This window comes from Motacilla alba, chromosome 23, assembly GCF_015832195.1.
Source record: "Motacilla alba alba isolate MOTALB_02 chromosome 23, Motacilla_alba_V1.0_pri, whole genome shotgun sequence".
Taxonomy (NCBI): domain Eukaryota; kingdom Metazoa; phylum Chordata; class Aves; order Passeriformes; family Motacillidae; genus Motacilla; species Motacilla alba.
Genome location: NC_052038.1, coordinates 6,140,119 through 6,164,352, shown reverse-complemented (window position 1 = coordinate 6,164,352; position 24,234 = coordinate 6,140,119). Strand labels below are relative to the sequence as shown.

The 24,234-nt window shown below is 55.2% G+C and overlaps 1 protein-coding gene across 4 annotated transcripts in view; it reads right to left on the bottom strand.

Annotated features, from left to right (window-relative positions):
• Window positions 1-19,950, bottom strand: part of RPS6KA1 (ribosomal protein S6 kinase A1) — a 31,159-nt gene extending 11,209 nt beyond the window's left edge. Inside the window, exons 1-3 of one of the 4 annotated variants that reach the window (XM_038160877.1) lie at window positions 19,795-19,950; window positions 13,827-13,871; window positions 3,285-3,338 (exon numbers count right to left, since the gene is read on the bottom strand). In XM_038160877.1, the coding sequence (XP_038016805.1) occupies window positions 3,285-3,338; window positions 13,827-13,871; window positions 19,795-19,857 (162 nt within the window). In that variant the 5' untranslated portion in view covers window positions 19,858-19,950. Of the gene's footprint in view, window positions 1-1,477; window positions 1,750-3,284; window positions 3,339-4,729; window positions 4,862-13,826; window positions 13,872-19,794 lie in introns of those variants that run through there. The other 3 variants (XM_038160878.1, XM_038160881.1, XM_038160879.1) reach the window with 3 other exon arrangements.
• Between the last annotated feature and the right edge of the window lie 4,284 nt (window positions 19,951-24,234).

Here is a 24,234-nt window from a genome sequence, read left to right as displayed (position 1 = left end):
CTTCAGCACATACAGATGATGCTTTAACAGACTCCAGCCTTCAAGAAGATTGAGGGGAAGCCAAGGTCTCTGGCACATGTTTTGTTTAAAACACATTATTTTACTTTCAAAAAATAAAGAAGAAAAAATAGATTTAATCAGCATAAGTAGAATAAACTCACCAAGGGATCTGGGTCAGCCCAGCCGCAGACCCTAAGGTGATGCTGAAACACCTCCTATTCCCAGCAAAACTTTTGGACCCAAAGGACAGCAATTATGTCCAAAAATGCATTAAATTCTGCTGTCCCCAGCCCTGGGGAAGCTGTGGCCAGCAGAGGCTGCAGAAAGCTGGAACTACAATTAATTTTTTTCCCTTGAAGAGCTGGGGGAAAAAGTTACACTTTGTTTTCTAGACTTATTCAGACACTTGGTCTGGAACCACCTCATCAAAGCAGCTTTTAAAGCCAGCCAGAGGCAGGTGCCAGCCCTGCCTGTCCTGCCCAGCCCACTCCCATCCTCCTGTGCCCATGGCTGTGGTTGCCCACCTGCACCGAGCTCCCTCCCCTCCCCACTCCAGGCTGGGTTTTTCTCAGTTTAGGAAGTGCTTTGTTTCCATGGTGGGAGCTCTGCTCTCTCCTGTGCTGCTCAGGCGCTCAGGGCAGGGGCACAGGAGCTCCCTGGCGTTATCCTGCCTTTCCCTGGGCTCGGTGATCACAGGCAAGAAAGATCCCATAATCCCTTAAACAACATTTTAGTGTTCCCGATGATCTCCCAGCTTAAAGCAGCCACTTTGCACTTCTGGGTCCATCTGGAGGCTTAGTCCCTGCAGACAGCTGCTGTGAGGAACAGCTTCCCACAGCTTCCCACCTCCAGACTGGAACAGGAGCTGGCCAAGTTCAGCTCCTCCTGCCAGCTCAGCTCTCCAGGGAGAGAGCCCACAGCAGGGAGAGACCCATTAGGAAGGAATTCTTCCCTGTGAAGGTGAGGAGGCCCTGGCAAGGGCGCCTCGAGAAGCTGTGGCTGCCCCTGGATCCCTGGGAATGTCCAAGGCCAGGCTGGACAGGGCTTGGAACAACCTGGGATAGTGGGAGGTGTCCCTGCTGTGGCAGGGGTGGCACTGGAGGGGCTTTAAGGTCCCCTCCAGCCCTGACCATCCTGTGATCCTCCTACCACAGAAACACTTTGAGAAGCCATTTGGTATCTTGCTGACACAAGGGAGGATTTTCTCTCATGGACTCATCCACCAGCTCGGAATTCAACGCTCATGACTCTTGTGACGAGCTCCTAGAGCCTGGCTGGCAGCACGCACAAGTCTCCAGCACAAAACCACCTGTGTGCCACCGAGGCCAGCTTCTTCCAGAGTCATCACAACAAACCATCCCAGAAGGCAGAGAAAGAAAAGCAAACCAGAGTGCCCTGAACATCCACGGGAAGCATCGGCCAGCGGCAGGAAGGGAAGCAGAGTGAGGTGGCAGCGGGAGGTGGCAGCGGTACTGACCGGGCTGGCGAGCTGGCTGGGGGCAGGCAGCTGCAGGCTGAAGGGCTTGGCTCGCTGCTTCCTGTACCAGAGCGTCAGGAACGCCCACACACGGGGAAGTTTGGGGTCCCTCTCCATCGTCCCATCCCGATCACCATGGTCCGGCCCGGGAAGTGCGGCCCTGAGCGGGGCTGGGGCTCGGGGCTCCCCGCAGCAGGAGCAGGAGCTGCAGGTGGCTGCACCGGCGGCGGATGCGCAGTGGGGACCAGACTCGGTCACACCGAGGGAGGTTCACGCTCCCCATCCCCAGCAACACTTGTGGTTGGGGCTTTTTTTTTTTTTTTTTTCAGGTTCGCTTTTAAAAAAATAATAATAATCTCACAGCTCCTTGCTGGGGTTCGGGTTTCCTGCTCAGACATGACACTGATAGAAATCATACAGAGTCTCCTTAAAGTGATTTCCATCTAACGCTGCCTGAAGTTCATGTCAGGCTGGGAGCTTTGGGTATTTCCACAACAGGGGAAATCATGAGAAGCCACTTTCCTCTCTAAAACAGAAGAGAAAAATCTCACAAGAACCCACCCAGAAGTGTGACGACACCTTGGAGAGCTGCATATCTCTGCTCTCCCACTGGCACAGGGATGAGGGGCACCCACGATGGCATTCGTCCAGGAATGTCTGGATTGGCATTCAGTCCTTCGCTTGCCTCATGCTGCACAAGAGTCCTTGCTGTGGAGTCTGGAGTTATTCATCTGAGAGCCACCCTGAAGGTCCATGAGGTGTTTTTAAGGGCATTTCTTGTTTCTGAACCCACCATGGCTAAGATTTTGGGCAGGACAGAGCAGAGGTGTTTAGAGGGCTTGTTTTGCCTCCTTCCCCCTCCAAACCTGTTCACCTTTGACCTTTCCATCAGGACAGACAGACGTTTCCTGCAGCAAGACCCCAGAGGGTGCTGGTACGAAAGAAGCCCCTTGAAATGAGTCAAAAGACACCCACACAAAAGGAACTAGCCCCGTGTCAGCACAGATTTCTGAATTTCTCCTGAGAGTGCAGAGGATGGAACCAGAGAGACAAATTATGACTGTGCTGCCCCCTCTGCCCCCACTACGTGCTCTTTGAGAACTGATAACGAAAGAAACAAATGACTGAACAGCAGCGAGGCAGCCCGGCCCAGCCCCACCACGGTGAGCTGAGCTCCAAGGGCTGGGGCAGCTGCCAGAGCAGGGAAGAGCACCTGCAGCTGCTGAGCACAGCAGGAGCCTGGTTCACAGACACCTCCTGCCTTCTGCCACAGCCCAGGGAGGGAGAGACCCTGCCCACCCTGTGCTGCCCAAGAGAAGCACCCATTCCTCAGCAGCTCCAGGTTCTCGGTGTGGGGGAGCAGCAAACTCCCTGTGCCTGGGCCTGGCAGGAGCTGGTAAATCTCGTTATGACCCGGACAATTTTTCATGTTGTGTTACCAGCGTGGGAGAGGAGCCTCAGAAAGGCAAGAAAATCTCCCCTGCACATCCACGCAACCAAAAGTGCCCGTCCTGGCTCACGGACAAGATCAGAAAGCCACAGGAGACACAAATGGCAGCACGGAAAGGGGGTTGGTGTGGGGAGGAAGGAGGAGGAGGATGAAATCAAGTCCAGGATGTCACGTGAGCAAGTGAGCAATAGCTGCTCTCTGCAGCAGCAGTCCCACGGAGCTGAGAGGGGCTGGCACGGGCGGCAGGCAGGAAAGGGTTTGGTTTTCAGAGAGGTCCCTGCGAGCTCTGCTCACGCCCTCGCGCGGGACGGAATGCAAATGAAACGGAGGAGTCTCCCTCCCATGCAGCTCTCCTACCTTGTCTGCCGAGTCCACGAGGTCCTTCTCTATCCAAGTGATGTCAGACTTTGCCTGTGGGACAATAGACAAACGTCAGCACAGAGGGGCTGTGATTGTCTGCTAAAGTTTTCCCAAAGAACTTGTTCAGCAAGACCAGGTGAGCTGTTCACAGCCACTGGGGGTGTCTCACCAGCCGTGGCTCCTCGGGATGTGACTCTGAGCCATGTGGTGGCTCCAGGAGAGCAGTTGGTCCCAGTAAATAAATTTATATTGATGTGATTTGATAAACTCAGGGTGACCTGGAGGTGGGACAGGAGCTACTGAGAGGGAGAAGAGAAGGAAAAGCAAGCCCTGAGGAAGGGAGGAGCTGCGTGAGAACAGTGAGATTAGAGCTAAGAATTAACTGATTTTCAGCTCCAGAAGGACCAAATCAGATCAGAGGGGCCCCTGCAGTCACCTTTTCCCCTTCCTCCTCTGCACTGCTGTGCCCTTGCAGGGGGAGCAGCTGGAGAGGGTGACTGTCCCACTGCTCCAGGAGCAGCAGGGTGACAAATCTGCCAAAGCCACAGCTGAACCCCTTCCTGAGCAAAAAGTCATCACAAGACGCTCAGCAGATCCCACCCCAGGGATCTCTCCCACCCACCGGGAGAGCAGCTCCATCCTGGCTCCTTCAGACCAGGCCCCAGCCCCTGCCTGGGATGGGGTGGGAGGCCTGGATTCCCACAAGCACGGATCTCTGCAGGTGCAGCCCTCCCTGCTCCTGGGGGCTCCCAGCACCTGCTGCCACCCACAACCTCCAGAGAGGCATTTTCCCCAGATTCCTGCACTGCTGGGAGATGAGATTGGCTTCTCCTGGAAAATAAAAGCCCAGGAAGTCGCTCCAGTCAGAGGAGGAGACAAGTTCTGAACCTCCCTGTGCCACCTTCGCGGGGCACAGATGGCTGAGTCACCCCGGAGCAGGGGCTGGGCACAGACGAACAGGGGGTTTCCCAAGTTCCAAATACAAGTCCCGTTTTCTACTTTCCCCCTTTTTTTTGAGGGAGGATTTTACAAGCCAGAAGCCAAGAGACAGGTTTGTTTTTGCTCGCGTTTTGTCACTTTGCCGGTTGAGACCGTCACATCTAAATGCAAGAAAAAAAAACCCACCCTGCAAAAGCTCGAAACAGATTCTGCTCTTGGCATTTCGCTTCCTATTCATCAACAACTAACCAGAAGCTGTTTTAATTTCTGTTGCTTCAACACATGCTCTGGTCCCAAAACACTCCCAAAATCTGGCAGCACCTAGGAAAGACACTTCTTAGAAAGCAGTCATACCCTCCAAAATGCCTTTTCCAAAAGAGTGCTTAATTAAACCTGGATAAAGTCTGACTCTGAAGGATCAGGAATTCCCTGATTCCTTGTGTCCTGCAGAACAGACAGAGCCCAGCAGGGCAGGCAGAGCAGGTATTTTATCAGACACTTGCCTCCTGGATCCTTGGCTTGCTGCGGAAGAGGAGCCTGAGCATCTCCAAAGCTTTGGGCTGCTATCCTCCCATCCTTCCCCAGCTGGTTCCTGAGCTCGCAGCCCGAGCGGCGCCCGGAGCGGCGCGAGAGCCCCGCTGCCGTGCTTGTGTCACTGGGATGTATTTTGGGACTTTTACTGAAAGGAAACGGCGGTTTCGTTTGGGGAAATGGCTTTGTGTGGCCATGGCTGCACAATGCAGCAGCCAAACGAGAACACTGGGTGGCTTTACGGGCGCTTAGGCATGGAAAGAGCCATCAGCAAATCTCAGCGGGCTTTTCAGGAGGATCAGTTCAGTCCCCCTGTCACACGCACGAAAACAGGCTCAGAAAGAGCAATTTCAGGCACGGGACGAGGCAGCAACAAGCACCTGAGAGCCTCAGGAGTTTTCTTCCTCAAAATTTCTCTGCCCCTGCTCTGAGCAGCACAAATGCTGATCCAGCAGGAATGCTCTCCCAGTAGCATCAGTGGAATTGCAGCTCTCCAGGAAAAGGGCCAGGAGGCAGCAGCAGCTTCTGGATCAGCACAGGAGCAAGGTGGACCTGCTGGGGAAGGCCATGAAGATGCTCCAGGGACTGGAGCCCCTCTGCTCTGCAGCCAGGCTGGGGGAGCTGGGGGTGCTCACCTGGAGAGGAGAAGGCTCCAGAAAGAGCTCAGAGCCCCTTGCAGGGCCTGAAGGAAAGCTGGGGACAGAGTTTTTAGCAGGGCCTGCTGTGATAGGAGTGATGGTTTTGTGCTAAAGGAGGGGAGATTTAGATCAGATATAGGGAAGAAGTGTTTACAATGAGGCTGGTAAAACCCATGGCTGAAAGAAGCTGGTCTCCTGAGGGAACTGGGAGTGCACATGTGGCTCCCTATTTTCCTTGCATGGAGCAACAGCTTCCCCGTGGAGCAGCAGCTCCTGCCGGGGAGGGAGCCTGGGACCAGTGGGAAGCACGAGGGGCTGCAGCTCTGCAGAGGAAGTGAGGCTGGAGTTTGTGGAGAGTAAAGGCTGCTCTGTCTGGAACTTTTTTCAAGTGGTGGTTCTCAAAAAGGGGAACAAATAAAGAAACCTCCCCACTCACTGCCTGCCCTTCTGCAAAGGCCTTTTTTGGGCAGGGCTGGCCCTTGGCCTCATTTGCAACAAAAGAATGGGCCAGAACCTGGCACTTCTGACTGTGCTTCTGTGGTGGATCCTGTTCAGTGCTCCTGGGAGCCCCCAGCCTGAGAAATCCTGCAGGACCCTGAGCAGAGGCATGGCCCAGGCTGGGAAGGGGAGGGTTCAGCTGGGGGTACCTGTGCCTTGGGGCCACAGACTCTCTTAAGAGAAGAGGGAGATTCTTGGAGCAATCCTAGAGGATCTGCAGGGAGAGAGAGGCTTCCTTAGCCCTTTAACTCACTCTCAACAGGGGCATTTGCTGACGGACAAAAGCCTCGGGGACACGGACCGAGGAGGAAGGGACACTGCGGGGTGGCTTTGAAGGTGGAAGTCCTGCACAAAGTCACTGCTACAAACACAGCCCGCGAGCACCAGGGACCTCGGGACTGGAACTTGCCAAGGAGGGGAGAAGGACTCCTGGCAGGAGGTTTGCAGGAGGGGATTGCTGAGAGGGAGAAGGGCTGCACCTTTCATCCCACACCATCCCCAAGGACTGTTACTGGTCTCCTGAAAAACAAAACCAACCAAAAATGGGAGAGGGAGGAGAAACCCAGAGGACACGGTCAGGCCTCTGCCCAGTGGAGGTAACGTGGTGTCCAGAAATCCTCAAATTCTCAAATCATCAAAGCCCTGGTGCCCAAACCCTTACACAGCCAAGGCAGCTGAAGAAAGGAATGAACAGCTCCATCCTGGCGTGGAAAACATCAGGAGCCTCCCCACACATGGCTTAAACAAAAGTCTGACACCTGGAAACGCTCTGCCATCCTCCTGGGGCAATTCCTCCCCACTCACAGGGGCAACCAAATGGTGTAAAACGAACCTGGTGACTCCTGGGAAGGACTCTGCTGCTCCTCCTCCAGTGATCCTGGCTCCCCACACCAGGGGTTACAGGCAAATCCCTAAAAAGGGAACACTGCCACGGGACAGGCAGTGTCACACTGCCCCCCTCGAGCACATTCCAGCAGGTGGCACTCGGAGCATCTTCAGTGTCCAAAATGTGTTTCTCATTTGTCACGGGATGGGGGGAGCCCAAAGCCCATGTCATATGCACCCACGTCATAAACACCCCCCTGGGAAGACTCAGCACCCCTGGAACACAGCGATCTTGGAAATTATTAAGGGATGAAGGGTTTTCTCAAGCAAAGCCTGAGGCTGAGGAAGGGAGGAGGCAGATGGTGGCTCACACAGCTGAGCCCCTGTCCTTGTGCTTCACAACATCCTTTTTGATCTGCTCAGTTTTTAACCACAGGGAAAACAAAATATCTTCTTTATGTCAGGGGGCTCAGGTCGGTTTTGGGATGGAGAGAGCAGAGAGGCTCCAGCACAGGCACCCCCTCGCACTCCCTGGGCTCCTCCTGCTCCTGGCTCTATCCAGGGTTTTGCAGGCAGCAGAAAAAAAAAAAAATTAATACAATTTCTCCACCCTTTCCAGGCACCACAAGCTGCAACTGGCCAGGATCAGCTGACGATGAGCTGTTTGGGCTAAAGATACAAGCTCAGGCAAAAGATGTTCCCAAACTCCACAGAGACTCCCAATGGCTCCGTGCTGCTGCAGCTCCAGAGCTGTGAGAGGAGCACGGGGAGCCAGCAGGACTCTGCACACAGTGAAACGTGACACTGGAGAGGAGAACACCTTTAACAGCCAGGAGGTAAGGAATTACTCAGTTCTGCAGCTTTTACAGAGCAAATCAGCCTCCAGTGCAAAAGAGCAGAGGATGCAGCCTCCCCTTCCTGCAGCCCTGCACACCTCCCAGCAGGGAGGGGAGCTCTGCTCAGCAAATTCCAGCCAGCTCGGGCTTTGATGGTGGTAAAACCAGGAGACCCCGGCCCAGGCTGTTCCAAACACAGAATCCCACTCTGAGGAACCAGCAGTAAAGCACCACCTTCCACCAGGGCACGGGGCAGTTCTGCTGCTTACAGTAGAAAAGGTGAAAGCTCTTTCTAGCTGAATTATAAAATACAACATCGGTTTCACAACAGGAACCAAAACTTGTTTGCTGCCCTTGGAGTAATCGTGGGATGTGGAAACTATTCTGTATTGCAGAGCGCTGGAATTCCACACTCCTCCCACAGCACACAGGCTGCCCTCCCCTTGCAAGGCACACAAAAAGTGTCTCGGGACCTGGAAAAGCCTTTGCCTGGTACCTGCTGGGGTTGGTCTGTGCAGGCAGGGAGAGCCCAGCTCTCTCCCACCCTCTGGGAAGGTCACACATGCAGGACATGCTGAGAGAAAGGGATTGTCACCTTTTGGGGGTGGCTGTGAACTGCAGCAGGGTTAAAAGCAAAACAAACCCTGTCCAAAACACACCCCGAGCTGTGCCTTACCAACACCCCGGTGAGAGCTCGCAGGATGAGGATGAGGATGAGTGTCTGCTGGAGCAAAGCTCTAGTTTATCATTTAATGTCTATAAAACCGTGGATGCAGCCAGCAGCCACCCCCTCCATGGCTCAGCTGCTCCGTGTGCCAGGGACAGGACCATAAACTGGACATCACATCCATCCTAAACATGGAGATCACATCCATCCCCTTCCCAAATATGGAGATCACATCCATCCCCTCCCCAAAAAGGGAGATCACATCCATCCCCTTCCCAAACACAGAGATCACATCCATCCCCTTCCCAAACATCACACCACAGGGACTGCAGCCACCCCCACACTGGGAACACCATGTTTTGTCCTGTTCCCCTCAGATGCTATTTCAGTGAGCTTTTTTCTCCTCACTCTGTCCCTGTGGAGACCCCAGGGGTCCCCTCCTGGACCCCAAAGGTGACCACTGACCCCAGTGCTGGTGCAGAGCCATCACCTCTCCCTCTGACAGCAGTCCTGGCACATTCCCAATCCATATCCAGGCCAGCCTGGGCTATCCAGTGAAATCCACCTCTCTGACAGCGAGGGGATCAGTTCAGCCACATCTCAGGAGCACAGAGTGTCCTCAGCCTGCTCGGCATTCCCAGAGCAGCTCGCACAAACAGGGTTAAACCCCCTCCTTTCCTCCTTTTCCAAAGGGGTGGCGTTTCCCAGCTGTGCTCTCCAGGACTGGCAAGGGAAAGACCTGGATTTCACGCTGCAGTTGGGAAACCCTTCCTGCCTCAGAGCTGCAGTGAGATCAGCAGGAGCTGCTGCAATGCCTCTGCTTCACTGCTGGGAGGCTGCCCCAGGCACACACAGAGGGGATTTCCTAAGGGAGAAGGAAAAGGCCTCCAGGCAAGGCAGGAATTCTTAGATAACTGGGACTCCCCTCCCTGGATGGTCCCCACCCCGCGGCAGCCCTGGCAGGCAGCACAGTGCAACCAGAGGGAAAACAGCTTTTGCAGCTTCACCTGGAGCTAGGGAAGGAATTTACTGCTTGTGTCCAAGCCAGGCTTCACTTCCAAATAAAGCTGGGACTGGTGAAGCCACAGGAGCTTCAGGCAGATTTGCCTGCGTGTGCAGGGAGAATCCCAGTCAGCATCTTGGCCAGCCAGGGGGCCCAGCAAAGCCAGCCAAGGGCACTCCAAGCTCCCAGCTGCTGGGCTGGATGACCTAGTGACCCAAACCCAAACTCTGGCCTGTTCAGAAATCAAATATAAATGAGTTCTTCAGGGTCCTCTCCAGTGCCAGCCCTCACCACTGTCCCCTCCAAGTACAACACACACTAACAGATTTTCAGGATTTTTTTTCCTTCAATACAAGAGGCTTTCTGGAGACAGAACACGAGGCAGCTTCTATGAACTCACCAGGGGGATGGACATGGCAGAGAAGAAACCGGAGTGGTTTGGATGGGTCAGGGACCATGTGGGAGGGCTGCTGGAGCAGACTCTGCTACATTCCTCGTGTGCAAGTCCTGTAAGCTGACCCCTCTTCAATTATTCGTTGGAGTCTGCAGCTCATCAGAGACTCTGCTCCTCAAACAGGCATTTATTTGTGTTTTCTAAGAGCTCAGAAGCTGCTGTTCGCCATAGCCCAGCCCTGCCAAGGACACAGAGCAAAGGCTCTGCCAGGAACAGGCCAGGCAGCTGTCAGGCACTGCTGGAGCAACAAACCCACTCAATTCCTTCAGCTGACAAGGCAGAGCAGCCAGTTTGAACTCAGAGCTTTACCAGTGACAGGCTGCAAAAGCCAAATGTTCAGAGTGGCCACAGCTGCTGCCCAGTCCCTGCAGCGTCAGGGAAATTTCCAGGCAGCACCACAGCACACTGGAGATGTTCTGCTCCCACGTCCTGCCCAGCCACAGGGCCGGTCTGGCCAGAGCACGGCTGGCTGGGAGCCCCAGGACAGGGGCAGTGGGCTGAGAAGGGATTTGCTGAGGTACCTGCCCGTTCCCACAGCTCCATGGCTTTCCAGGTCCTGGAGGAACCAGCAGCAGCTGTGCAAACACGCGCGGAGCAGAGCACTCGCTTGTTTGTTTTGAAACCCTTCACGTTAAGAGGCTGAGATTAGTGGTGTCCAGCACTGACCAGGGGCACACCCCTGGATGTGGGTCCTGTGCTGCTCTCGAGGGCAGTGCTGAGAGCCCTCCCTCACCTGGACCCTCACAGGACACTCAGGCCAGGGTGGATGGGGCTGGGAACAACCTGGGATAGTGGAAGGTGTCCCTGCCCAGGGTTCCTGCATGAAGGAAAGGACCTGTCTGCAAGCTTCACCTGGTCAGGATAAACCAACAGGAGCTACACAGATCTGGGGAAAAGCCTCATTTCTCCCTGTGCTGCACCGCCCCAGCCAGGCTCAGCCTGGGGCACCTCCTGCCTGGTGCCTGTGGCAGAGCACAGCCCTCACTCCGGTCTCAAAGGTCCCTTTTATGGTGCAGAGCTGGGAGAGCTCAGTTCTGCCTTCCCCAGCTCTCCCCGTGCTCTGTGATTATCACCCAGAACAAGCTGATCAGCACCCTCAGCCCGTTCCCCAGAGAGAGTGTGGGCACACTCAGCACTGCCATTCCACTCCTCTGCTTTTCATGATGAAGTGATTTCACTAATTGGGTGTTGTACTTCCATGTACGATTCCTCATGCTTGGCACCTTCAGGGAGCACAGGCTCACCCCTCAGCCAAGCTGGCTGCAGAGCAGGCTGAAAAACCCCAGTTATGGGAGGTTCCATTTCCCACTGAATTCAGTTGCTGTTCCCCAGCTGAACAAGGACCAATTTCACCCAACCTGGCAATTAAAATTTGGAGAACACAGGAGAGAGTGAGGTTCTGTACCTAGAGAGGCTTTTAATCACCACCACCAAAGAAGATGAGAAAAAAATCCATCCTTGCACCCATCCTGCACTGGATCAGCAGCCTGGTGTTAGGGATGTGGCCATGATTAACCCTGTTTCCAGTGCAAATTCCAAACACAGCCTCATCCCATCCTCTGTGAGCACTGACTCTTCCCCAGCCCTAACCAGCATGAGGATCTTGCAGACATCCCCCAGGTAAACACTGAGGAACGGGGCCTGCAGGGACTTGTGGACCTCAACTGTTCTTGAAAGGCAGAAAACACAAGAGCTTGTGAAATGCACCATCTGTCCTTGCTAGGAAGCTGAGCTGGAGCTACCAAAGCAGCAAGAAAGCACCAGAACAGGGCCAGCCTGGCCCAAAACACGGCCTTGCTACCTCTGCAGTGACCACATCCTCGAGTGTCAGGTGAGATGGCCACGGAGGCTCACACTCCATCAGTCTCACAGCACCAGCTGTGAACTTCCCGACTCTTTTGAGGAACTCTTGGATTTCCTCCTTTTCAGAGAGCCTTTGGTTATGGCCCGGGCACACGAGGAGTGCACTTTGGCAGCACGCTGCTGGCAGGGCCGGGGAGGGACAGGGCTGCCGCGTGGGCGTGGAGCAATCGCCGCTGTCGCCGCTTCAGGTTATTTTTAGCAGAGATCACAGAATGAGCTGCAAAAGGATAGCACAAACCTGGAAAAAAGGTGCCTCTTCCCCTTGCAGCTCTCCACACACAGCACAGAAGGGTGTGGGAGGGAGCCTGAGCAACCTTCAATGTGAGAAGAGTCACCTGGGATGGTGATGGCCACTGGGTAAAGCCAGAGCCAGGAGCTGCTGCTGATGTCTACCCACAGAAAGAACTGAAACACACAGATATTCTGGGTGCTGCCTGCTCCCCCATCTGCAGCATCTCAGGGCAGAGCTTGCCTTCAAGTTGAAGGTATGTGTTTACAGGAGGGATTTCATCCGTGCTGGTAGCAAACATACCTTGTACAAACTTGGAAAACGCCACCGAGGTTATTTCAGGAGCACGCAGCAGAGCTTTGGGTGCTCAAAAGTTACCCAAAATGGGATTGTCAGACACTGCTCACAGGCATTTTGGCCACGAGGCCTCAGGAAAGTGGAAAGCAGGACACCTACAGCAGCACAGGGCTCGTGAGGCTTCCCTGCTCTGGGGTGTTGGAGAACTTGCCCTCTGCCCCAGCTTGGGCTGCATGTCCATGACCCTCAGAGCAACAAAGGGAACCTCAAGAGCTTTTTGGCTTCTATCTCAAAGTCTTTCTGTGGAGTGGCACCTACAGATGGAATCAGCCAGGGTTTCTCTCAGTGATGTCCTTCAAAGAGAAAAAAATCCTAAATGATTTTTAGAGCAACATCCATCAGCAGCATTTAGGGAGGGGCAGTTTAGCCAAGTGTTTGAAGATGAAAGAGGCAAAGTCTCAAACCTTAGAAACCCAGCTGGAGTCCAACCAGAAGACACAAGATTCCTTTTTCCTCATGCCAGAGATGCAGGCACAGTGAGGAGTTGTAAACCCACTGCTCTCAGGGGAGGGAAGTGCAAGTTCCATTGACCTGGATTCATCTGACCCAAAGATTTCTTTGCAAGCCACTGAAGAAGTGCCAGGCCAGCTCCAGAGTGGAACAGAGAGGCCGAACAAGTAGGGGAGATGCACTGGCACGGCTGGAAATCCACAAACATCCCAGGGGAAAAAAAACTGGCTGAAATGTAGACAACTGGGGTTTAGGTTTAAATGTCTTTTACTAAAAATACAACGTAACCAGCTGGAAAAACAACCCAGCAAGCCCCCAGAGCCTTCGGCAGGGCGATGATTCAGAGAGAGAAGCTGCCACAGGGCCCTCGCTGAGGGTACAGAGCTCCTGACAACCCGCTCGGGAAGGCTGCCCAGGGCAAAGCCAAAGCCTTGTGTCATTCTCCACAGTCAGAGCACGGCTGGGTCAGAAAAGGAAATCCTGAAGGGATTATGATTTCACGGTGCTGACATGGTTCTTCTGCTCTGCAGTGAGTGCAGGACACAGGAATGGGCACCATCAGGAGACACCCACGGGGACAGCATCGTGCTGCTCCTGTGCCTGGGCAGGGCTCACAGCACACAGATCAGGTCCCTCCACACCACGCCGCTCATGTGTGGAGCAGGGTGAGCTTTAGGTGTCTCAGGAAGGAGAAGCAGGTTCAGATCCCTGCCCAAACCACAGGAGACAGCAGCCCAGGTCCTTCTGCCATTCCCAGCTGATGCTGGCGGGGATGCAGAGGGCAGCTTGGCAGAGGTGGAGCTTCTCCCAGCCCCACCAAGGCAAGAGAATAAACAGATACCAGACACTCAGCGAGGGCAGCAGTGCCAAAACCATCAAATACTCCCGTACTTCTCATCCCAGCTGGCAAGATCACACCACAGAGAAAGGCATAAACACAGCACCGAAACACCCCAGGGCTTCTCACTTCTCGCCCTCGGCTACAGCCCCACTCCAGCTCCCAAGGGCTGGACCCTGGTGGCCCTCTGGAAAACCTTCCGGGCATGTTTGGATGACCAAAGGGACGGGAAGACAGGGGTTTATCTTCCCTCTTCCCTGTCTCCAGTCCCTTGCACTCCCACGTGCACTCCTGCAGATCTACAGAGCAGCAGCTTTACAGGTTTAAAAATAACCATCCCCATCCTCCCGAGTCAGCTCACACCCCCCACGCTCAGAGGGACCTGCAGAGGCAACCTGGGGCATTTGTTACCTGGGATGGAGGATTCCCACCTTCTTCTGGAGCTGGCTGCCCGTTCTGCAAAGCAAGAGAACCTGCTGTTAGCACATGCTAGGCATGGGATTGTTCCTCGTGTCCCTCCCAAAAGCTGGTGGCTTTGGGAGCCCCTCATGTGGACAAGCAGGGCAGGGTGGCACTTTGGACATGGCACAAGGTGGTTAACATTTCCCCAAACACCAGACTCTTGTCTTTTAACTTGTTTAAAAGAAAGTCTCTTGCCCGGAGAGTCTCTCCACGCTTCTCCCAAATGAAATTGGGGCTCCTTATGCACCTATTGCTGCTCGTGGGACAAACAGCACCAGGGAGGATCCCTGGGGTGGTCGGTGCAGATTCCCACCCCTCCTGCACTGCTGCTCCATCCCACCCCTCCTGCACTGCTGCTCTGGGGCTGCTGGCAGCAGCAGGCAGGAGCACAGCCTGTTAACAGAGCTAACAGCCACTGTGCCGTGACACCAGCTTTCACTGGGGCGTTTATCAGTTATTTATTAGCCTATCGCAGCTGATAGCTGCAGGAAACCTGCCCCACCCGCCTGGCTCCAGGTCCAGCCCCGCACAAAGTCACAGCGGGTGACCTGAGCCACCCGGAGTGGCACCAGCGCGGGTCACCCCGGGCTGAACCGAGCAGGGATCAGGTTCAGACGGCACCGGCACCGCCGGGGGAAGCCGGGCGAGCAAAAGTGGGTGGGATTTCATTGAGACACGGATACCCAGAGCAGGGTAAGCACGTACAGGAGGTTTTCTGCAGACTGTGGAGAAAAACAAGGGCAAGAAGACTTTGCTTTGACATCTGTTTGCACTGCAGTCTCAGGCTCCACAAATCATGGCATTCCTCTCTTCTGAAAGAACAAGGGCAGTTTATTCCTTCCTTTTCAGAAGTTATTGGCCAAGGGAAGAGTTGCAGTGCCAGTGGATTCCAGCCTCAGATCCTCAGGGGAATGACTGGGTTCTAGAGCCTTTCAGGAACTGACAGAAACGAAGCCAACGCCTTCCCCGGAGCAGCAAGGATCCATTGAGATGATCGACCTGACTTCTTCCTCAGGTCCCCACTATACTGCAATATTTACATCTGTATGGACCCAACCTGAGCTCCACAACTCACCTTAGTCCCAACTTTAGGCTCCAGAGTAGTTTCAGCCAAGGACTGAGAGCAGGCCCCAGCAGCCCCGCGCAGGAGCTCTCCCAGAGGAATGCTGCCCTGCTGTTTACACGGAGCCCTCGGTGCCCTTAGCACGGAGAATAGCTGAGCAGTGAAGTAAGAATTTGTGTTTATGAACAGCCCCCACAAAGCAGGGGGATCCACAGCACCGAGATAACCTTGGAAAGAGCCTGATGTTTACTGGCTCAGCTGTCACCCATCCACAGCTCATAACTGGCTGCTAATCCAAACCACAGCTCGGGGAGGGCTGGTTTTCTCTCAAACAGCTTAAGAAGCAGAATTTCTGTGTTGGACAGAGGGAAACGGTGCCTGGCTCTTGGTCTGGAGAGCAGATCCATAAGGCACGTGTCAGGAGAGGGGTGAGTGGATGCAGGGGGTGTCTAACCCCTCAGCTTCAAGGGTGAGCTGGGAGACACCAGGTGATACCACCAGAATTTCGAGGGCTGAGTTTTATCAGCTCCCTGGAAAGGAAAACTTGTCCTTCTGCTGCTGACAGAAACCCATCCTACCTGGGATGGAAGGGATGGGGAAAGAAAGAGAGCAGTGTCCATGCCAGGGAGGTTTCCTGGGCTGCAGCTCCCTGCTCTTAGAGGGATGAAGCTCCTGATGAAATGATCCTTTCTCAGGCTGACAGAAATCAGATGTGTGAGCAGAGAATTGCAGCGTTTAGAGCCAAGTGCTCTCCTTCCACCCCAGAGCAAAAGCAGTCCTTATTCCCTCATATGGAATTGGAGGGCCATTTGTGTATGTTCCAGATGGAAACAGCTCCAGACTCATCACCTCCCCAGATAAAATGCGGCCACTCAGCGCGTCATGAGCAGGGCTGAAATAGTTTGTGGGTTTCTTGGGTTGACATTTGCCTCTTAAAAATGCTTTATTTCTGCCCTGCGCACCACACACAGGGGGAGCAGGTGCAGCTGCCCTCCCACAGCACTCTGGGGCTGCAAAGGAGCCTCCCAAATCTCCTGCTCTGAGAGAACTCCCAAGGTCTCCCTCCTGCAGCAACCAGGCAACGTCTGCTGCAGGAGGGAGGCACGGCTCCTCCCCGGGGTGCCCGGGGCAGAGAGGAGCTCCCCCAGGCTGTGTCAGAGCAGGGCTTGGGCTACTGATGGGGCAGCCACACGAGCCTCACCGGGAACCTGCAGCCTGTCCTTGCAGCTGCCCTGCTCGGGGGTGAGCGGAAAAGGGGATTAGAGCTCTAATCTGATGGGCACGTGGAGCAGCAGCCCGGCAGCCAGGGCACCTCTGGACCACTCCAGCTGCCCCAGAGCTGACACAAACCCCTCCTGAGCACACGCTGGGTGAGTTTCCTTAATAGCACACAGGAAAGTATCCTGGAAAACAAGTGTGCTCAGTTACGCAACTGCCAGCCTGGCTGAACTTGGGAGATATTTATCTTAGGACATCTTGCGCTTTAAATCCTTTTAATTCCACATAATCCACAGCACAGGGAGTAATTTCCAGAGCAGGCCAGTGTGCTCTAATGTGAAACCAGGACGAGACACATCCCGGCAGGGCCGTGGGGACGGGGCCAGTCCTGCTCTGTGGTCACACCACCAGCTCAAGGCATCCCGGTTTATGGACAGCTCTGCCTGCAAAAGCAGCCTGCTGCTCTTCCTGCATCCTTAGGCTTTGAGCAGCCACTTTTGAGGAGCCCCAAAACACCTCACAAGTACCAGGTACCCAGAGATGCTCTTTCACCCAACTCTGATGAGCCATGAAACACTCAAGGAAGGAGCAGAGGAAGAAACCCTTCACCCCAGAGCTCCTGCTAGTTTGACACAAGAACAAGGCATGTTTAAATTATTACCATTAAGTGGAATTTATGGATCTTGCCTATTGTAGTTCAGAGAAAGGAAATAATTCTACAAGAATGGAAATCTCCAAAGGAACTCTGGTAGCCCAAGCAGAGGAGTCTCTGCACAAGGCATATCAGAGATGACAGCCACTCAGCTGTCTCCCTTGTCTCTCGGTTGTAGTTTGCACAGCTCAAGCTACCATGCTTGAGAAAAGAGTTATTCATGAGCAGCTCCTGCTCAATAAAGGGTGATACATATATACAGGCAAAAATAATTAGCTTGAAGTGGTGGAGTTTGGCGTAATCCCACGTCAGCTGCATTGTTGTAGGTTTGTGTAATGAAAGAAGAATTTGAAGCAAAGCGGAGCCCTGATGACAGATCCAGCGCTATGGGGATGAAGTCATGGAATCAAAGAAACACAGGATGGTTTGGGATGGAAAGGACCTTACAGCCCACCTCATTCTCCCTGCCATGGCAGGGACACCTTCCACTGTCCCAGGCTGCTCCAAGCCTGTCCAGCCTGGCCTGGGACACTGCCAGGGATCCAGGGGCAGCCCCAGCTGCTCTGGCACCCTGTGCCAGGCCTGCCCAACCTCACAGGGAAGGATTTCTGCATCACTCAACTCCATTCTCCAGCATCTGTGCTCTGCCCCAGCCATGTTTTTCTGTTCCATAAGCAATATTTGGAACAATGTAAGCAGAAGAGAGAATGGCAAGGGTGGAAAAAGCAGGAGCAATGATTATAAAGGCCAGACTCCAGGAGAGAGGGACTTGGCTCCTGCCAGGGAGCAGTTCAGCTCCCATTGCCACCCACTCCCACGCGTTTCCCTGGCATGGCTGAGCTCCAGTGGGCCAGGAACAGGGGCACCACAGGGCCGATTCTCCCGGAACACAGTGGAAAAACCCCAAATCCCTCAACAATAGGACTGATGCCTCCACCAGCACGGTGACAGCACCTCTGCTCCATGACTCAGAAAGCAAAGGTCGGAGGAAGCCGGTTTCTAACCTGGATGGCAGCGATCCCAGGGCAATTTACGTAACCGCTGTTCCAGAAACGTCTCCTTGCTTTCTCAGTGGTGCCACCTCTCCCAGGAGGGGTGAAAACTTCCCCCTTGGGCCCCTGCCCTTGGCGATTTCTGCCTCAAAGTGCAAAACTCCTCCCAAGCCCCGCTCCCGCTCCGCTGCTGGACCTCAGGGAGCTCTCTAACGTCTGACCCAGGCGTGAAGAACACCTGTATTATTTTCCTTGCTGTAATTAAAAGTGTGTACTTATGATTTTAAACCAAAGGGATGCAAATTGCTAAGCCCCACTTGAGATCCTGAGACGCAAAAAAAACCTGATCTGCTGAAATCCCACCTGCACGTGGTGCCTGACCCTGACCCGGCGCTGCCAAGGTGAGACGGGGGAAGGGGAGAGCCAGAGGCTCCCTGTAGTTTCACTTCACGAGTAACACACCCGCTCCTCACGCCGTGAGGAAATCAGTGCCTGCCGCTGACAGCAGCCCGGCCATTTCCGCTCGGAAGCGATCCCGGGGCGCTGACCGGGATCTCCCGGCCCCGGGACACCGGGACACACCGGGACACCGGCAGCAGGCACCGAATGGAGCCTCGCCCGCGGCTTGCCTGCCCTGGGCACCGCAATTCGTTTCCTCCCATTATGAGTCGAGTGGCGTTTTCTGGCTTTTCAGGCATCTCCCTTCTTAGGAAGGGAGAAACCACAAATAAAAAGCCCTGTCTCCCAGCAATGACCTACGGCCTGGCTCTGGGCACATGACGTGATTTGGGAACCGCCGCAGGACCTCCCTCCTCTCCCTGGAGCACAAACTCCTCCTCACAGCTCTTTCTTCACCCACCGCACCTTCGTGCCAGGTGTTTGGCCCAGGCAGAGCCTCCCCTCCTCACGGGGGGCTCCAGGAGAAGCTGTGCCACACCTGGCTGGTGAGAATTAGGAAACCTCACCTCGAATGGCCAGGGCCTCCCCGCTGTCCCTGCAGCAGGGGGGAAACACTGCCTCTGCTCAAAGCACAGACCCCTGAAGAGGCAATTTTAAACAGGAATGAGCAAATCTGACCATGGAGACATCCCCAGGTATGATAACGGCCTGTGACAGCACCAAACCCAGACGGAACAACAAGAAATCACCACGGTCTGTGGAAAACCTGGGACCGAATCCCCACCTCCGCTCTGGTTTCTCCAGGAATGCTGCTGGCTGCAGTTTGAGTGAGAAGATGTTTAACTGAGGAGTGCCAGAGCCCAGTGCCTCAGCCGGCTGCTCTGCCCTGGGTGACAACTGCTGCAGGCTGTCCCTTCCATCGGAAATGGCTGTGCCAGCCTGCAGATGTGCACAGGGGATGAGCTCCCTCCTGCACATCTGGCTTGGGGGTCTCACCAAGGAGGAAAAGAGCCAAGAGGGAGGGAAGAGCAGACGTCCAGCAAAGTGACACCGGAGCGCGGTCGGAGTTGGCGGCGCAGGCCTTTGCGAGAGGACGGCGCTGGGAGGGCGAGGGAGGAAACCCCCCAAATTGAGATCTTTATCCCCTGGGCCTTCAGCCGGGTCCGCTTCCCTCAGCGCCCGGGAGATTTGGGAGCACCGCCTGCACTCTCCGAACGATCCCAGCCCGCCCGGGCAGCAGCGAGCCCGGCGGCCCCCGGTGCCCCGGCCACAGCCCCGGGCGCGCACGGCGAGCCCCGCAGCAGCCCCGCAGCAGCCCCGGAGCGGCGGCGGAGCGGTGCCGGAGCGGCGGCAGAGCGGTGCCGGAGCGGTGCCGGAGCGGCGGCGGAGCGGTGCCGGAGCGGCGGCGGAGCGGTGCCGGAGCGGTGCCGGAGCGGCGGCGGAGCGGCGGCGGCAGCGCAGGGCTCCGGGGCGCGGCTCGGGCCGGGCGGCACCGCGGCCGCCGCTGCGCGGGGTCCCGCCGGGCGCTCCTTTGTTCGGCGGAGCCCCCCGCCCCGGAGCCCCCCCGGAGCCCCCCCGGCCGTGCCCGCTCACCTCCGTGTCCAGATGCACCAGCTCCATGTCGGGCCAGGGCTCGGCCAGCTGGGCGAGCGGCATCGCTGCCGGCGGGTGCCCGCGCCGGGCTGGCTCCGAGCGCCGCCGGGCTGGGCACCCACCGGCTCCGGGCCGGGCCGGGGCGGGGCGGGGGGCGGGCGGGAGGCTCCGGGGAGGGGCTGCGGGGATCCTCCGCCCGGAGCATCCGGCAAACCCAGCCCGGCGTGCGGCGGCCGCGGGAGCGGAGCGTGCGATCGCGGAATCGCTCGGGTTGGAAAAGCTCCCCCCGAGAGCATCGAGACCAGCCGTGCCCCCGGCAGCGGCCCGAGGCCACCGCTAACCCGTGTCGCCGAGCGCCACATCCACAAGGCTTTTAAATCCCCCGAGGGATGGTGACTCAATCTAGGCAGCGTGTTTCAATGCCTGACCACCCTTTTGGTGGAGAAATATTTCCCAATATCCAACCTAAACCTCCCCCGAGGCAGCCTGAGGCCGTTCCCTCTCCTTCTGTCCCTGTTCCCTGGAACAGAGCCCAGCTCCCCGGCTGTCCTCACCTGGCAGGAGCTGTGCAGAGCCAGAAGGGTCCCCTGAGCCTCCTTTTCTCCAGGCTGAGCCCCTTCCCAGCTCCCTCAGCCTCTCCTGGGGCTCCAGCCCCTTCCCCAGCTCTGTTCCCTTCCCTGGACACCCCCAGATCCTCTCTGTCTCAGACCCCACAGTTTGAGGGGGCTCCGCAGTGCCAGCACAGGGAACAGGCACTGCCCTGGGCCTGTGCCCACGCCATGGCTGGGACAGCCGGATGATTTTCACAGGAAGGCTGAAACCTTGGGAAGTGAAGCCTGGGTGCACCATGAAATACCTGCTCTGGGGACTCTGCCAGGGAGAGCTGTGGCTGAGCCAGTGAAAGAGGTCCCTGCCCGTGGCAGGACAAGATGGTCTTCACAAATCTCTTCCAACCCAAGCCATTCCGTGGCTCTGCACAATCCTCACAGCACCACAAACACCTGAAACTTACTCACAAGTACCTGACACTGAGTCCTGCTCTTCTGTGCCTTGGAAAGATTTTTCCCCTGGGAGTGCCCAGCCGTTTCCCTGTGAGCACAATCTGCACCAGGAGAGGTGGTGAGGACAAACGTGGTGACACGGCTCAGATCCCTGCTGAACTCAGGAAACTGCTCCAGGAAATCCGAATTCCAGGTTTGGGATGTGCCATGAATCACTGCTCATCACCTCCTGCAGTGGCCCTGGAATTCCCTAAAGAACAGCAATAAAGAACACATCCACCCTAAAAACGGGTGTTCAGAATTCCTGCTGGTCTCACATGGGAAAAAGTTTTCTTCCACACACATTTTTCCAAACCCCAATGCACTCCAAGAGAAGCCAGAAGTTCTCAGACTGACCTTCCCTCCATTCCTGCTCCAGGTAATGCTGAATCCCAGCTGGATTAACAGCAGGTGAGATGTGCCACAGAAGACTGCTGCTAAGTTCAGGGCAGGGTAAGAGAAATGAGGTAGTGGTGTCCCCCAGGATTTATTTCCAGTCAAAGAACAGCTATAAAAAGCATCCTTGATCCTGGAAGCAGGGTGCAAAAAGCAAAATCTGCTGTTTGGGTGGCTGTCATGGCTAAATACAGTGATTAAAACATATAGCCTGGCATTTTTCTGAGACAGTTGCAGGCTGGGAGGAGCTGCTGCCGTGGTAAACAGAGACTTGGGATCAGCTGGATGCTTTGTCAGTGCTGCATTCGCTGAAAGTTCAAAATGCTGCGGGTTTAGTTTGGTCTTAAAACCATCAAATCCTCCTCAAATACAGTTGTAGATATTTTTGCCTCTGCAGCTGGCCGGCTGTGTAACATTTTTCCTTTGCAGAGAGGCTGACAACATTTGTTAAGGCTGTTAAGAAGAAAATTAACTCCATCCTGCCAAAACCAGGACCTCCCCAAAGCACTGCCAGGGCAGATGGAGACTGATCTGTGTCATCACTACCAGATCCAGTTTTGACTGACTGTTCCAAAAGCTGGCCAAGTGCTTCTCCCCATGAGCACACAGTAACCCAGTGGCTCACTGCATCCTTTCTGTTTTTCTGAATGCATGGGCAGCTCATCCCTGCCTGCTTTGTGTGATGCTGCTTTTACACACACAAGGAAATGCAGAAAAGCTCACAGGCACGAGACCTTCCCTGCAAGGCTGAGTCCCAAATATCTGCTACCATTTACGGGCTCGTCTAATTTGCTAAGACAGTCAATTAATTAGAGCTTGCAGCAGCCCTCTCTGTACTTTTAACATTGGCCAAGCAGATCCAGAGCTCCTTGTTGTCCTCACAGGGAAACTGAGTCAGGTTTGCAGTGTCAGGGCAGAGCCTGAGCTCCACATCCTGTCTTCTAATCCCCAGCTCTCCATTCACCACCTCATTTCTTCACCTCTTCTGCTTTGTTTCCCACTATGGAGGAAGAGATGATGGATCACCTTGTTTTGATCCCAGGAACGTTTTTCCGCAGCGTGGTACAAACCACAATGAAGACACAAAGCAGGGGCCCTGGAAATGAGAAAAACTGGCTGCCTCTAAGAGCTTGTTGCTTGTCTGGCAGATTTCTTTCTGTTCCTCCACACCGGGTGCATTGCAGCTGCCTCAGATGCCAGCGTTTCCCAAGGCAGGTCCGGGCAGTGGTCGGAATGCAGGAATTGCCCCACAGCAGGCAGTGGGATGCAGAGCTCCCGGGGAAGCACGGCCAGGCAGTTCCTGCTCCCCGAGGCTCATCCAGGGAGCAAACACCTCCAGCCTCTGCCCACACTGCTGCACAGGTGAGCTCTGCTCTCCCGAGCTCGGCTCAGAGGCACTGCTGAAGGTGTCCAGCACATCTCAACCCTTTATTTTTTGGCAGAATTAACCGCATTTTGCCTGCCGGCTCCGCAGGCTCTCAGTCTGCCAAGCCCACCCTGCTCCTGGGAGGTATTTCTGGGAAAGCACCGCGGCCCCGCATCCCGATCTCCCGGAGCCCCTCGGAGGAGCACACGCAGCTCCAGCCGGGATTTCTGCTGCAGAGCTGATGGAGCTCCGGGGAACGTGCCCGGTTCGTGGATTTCGCACCTTTCTCTCAGGAACCCTGAACTGCAGCCGGGGGAGCCGTCGGGGCCGGGATGCGCCCAGGGACGGCGTGGGGAAGGAAGGAGCCGCGAGGCAGCGAGGCCGTATCAGCCGGTTGTCATGGCTACAATCGCTGCCCGTCTCCTGGATCGGTTACCTTCCCTTTCCTGGATGCGAGCAAACGCGAGCCGGTCTGGCTCCCGCGCAGGACACAGCCCTTGACACCCGGGGAGAAGGAGAAAAACATCTGTTCCAAACCCACACGTCTCCTGCCGGCATCCGAGGGCAGAGTGGGAGGCGACTCGGGTGTTTGGAATTCAAACTATGCGGGGCCGATAATGCTTTGCCCGATTCCTCGTGGTTCTGTCCTAACCTTTGGCTGCTTCCTGGGACCTCAGAGGAGCTGTTTCACGGCTGTCCATCCTTCTGCGCTCCTGAGGAACTTGGGATCTGCACAGGGACATTAAAGCCCGTCCAATTCCACGGCAGGGACACCTTCCCCTGTCCCAGGCTGCTCCCAGCCCTGTCCAGCCTCGCCTTGGGCACTGCCTGGGATCCAGGGGCAGCCCCAGCTGCTCTGGGCACCCTGTGCCAGGCCTGCCCACCCTCACACAGAATTTCTTCTGTAAAATATTCCTTTTCCTACCTGAAAAAAGGCTTTTTCAAAACCCCATGTAAAATACAAGCATTTCCTCAACTTTTCTTTTTTAATTTAATTTTTAGAACAGGATTGCAGCCCAGGTGGGAAGTTATTTCTCCATCAAATTTAGTTTTTATTGAGCACACAGCTATGTTTGTAGCTTATCTCAGTGTAGGGCTATGTGAGGGAGTGAAAACATGAAAGAAAAAACTATCAGAAACCGTAAACAGAAGTGAAGCTGCCAGGGCTGTTTGCACTGTCCCCCAGGAGGGAGAAACCTGAGTAAACACAGCCCTAAGTACAGTCAGGGTTTATGGTTCTTTTAGGTTTAAGAACTTGTAAACAAATGATGGGGCTTTTAAGTGGATACAAAGAGATACCCCCGGTTTTGTGCTGCTTCCAGAGCACACAGTCCCACTTTCTCCAGAGAGGGGAGGAGAAAACAAAAGCACATTTCAACAGAATTCCAGCTCCAGGGAGAGGAAAATGTCATTCCAGGGCTTGTGGCCTCGAGCTGACATCCTGCAGCTGAACAGGTCTGGTCCTGCTTGGCAGGAGGCACTCACAGATACCTGTTCCTAATCACCCATCCCAGAGCCTGGGATGCCATCCTTCCACAGCAAAAATAAAGAAACCATTTCAGGCTTGGAAGGAAGTTTCAGAAATCCTGATGAGAAGCCCAAACACCACAGAAAAACCAATTTTCCTTAGGGGGACCC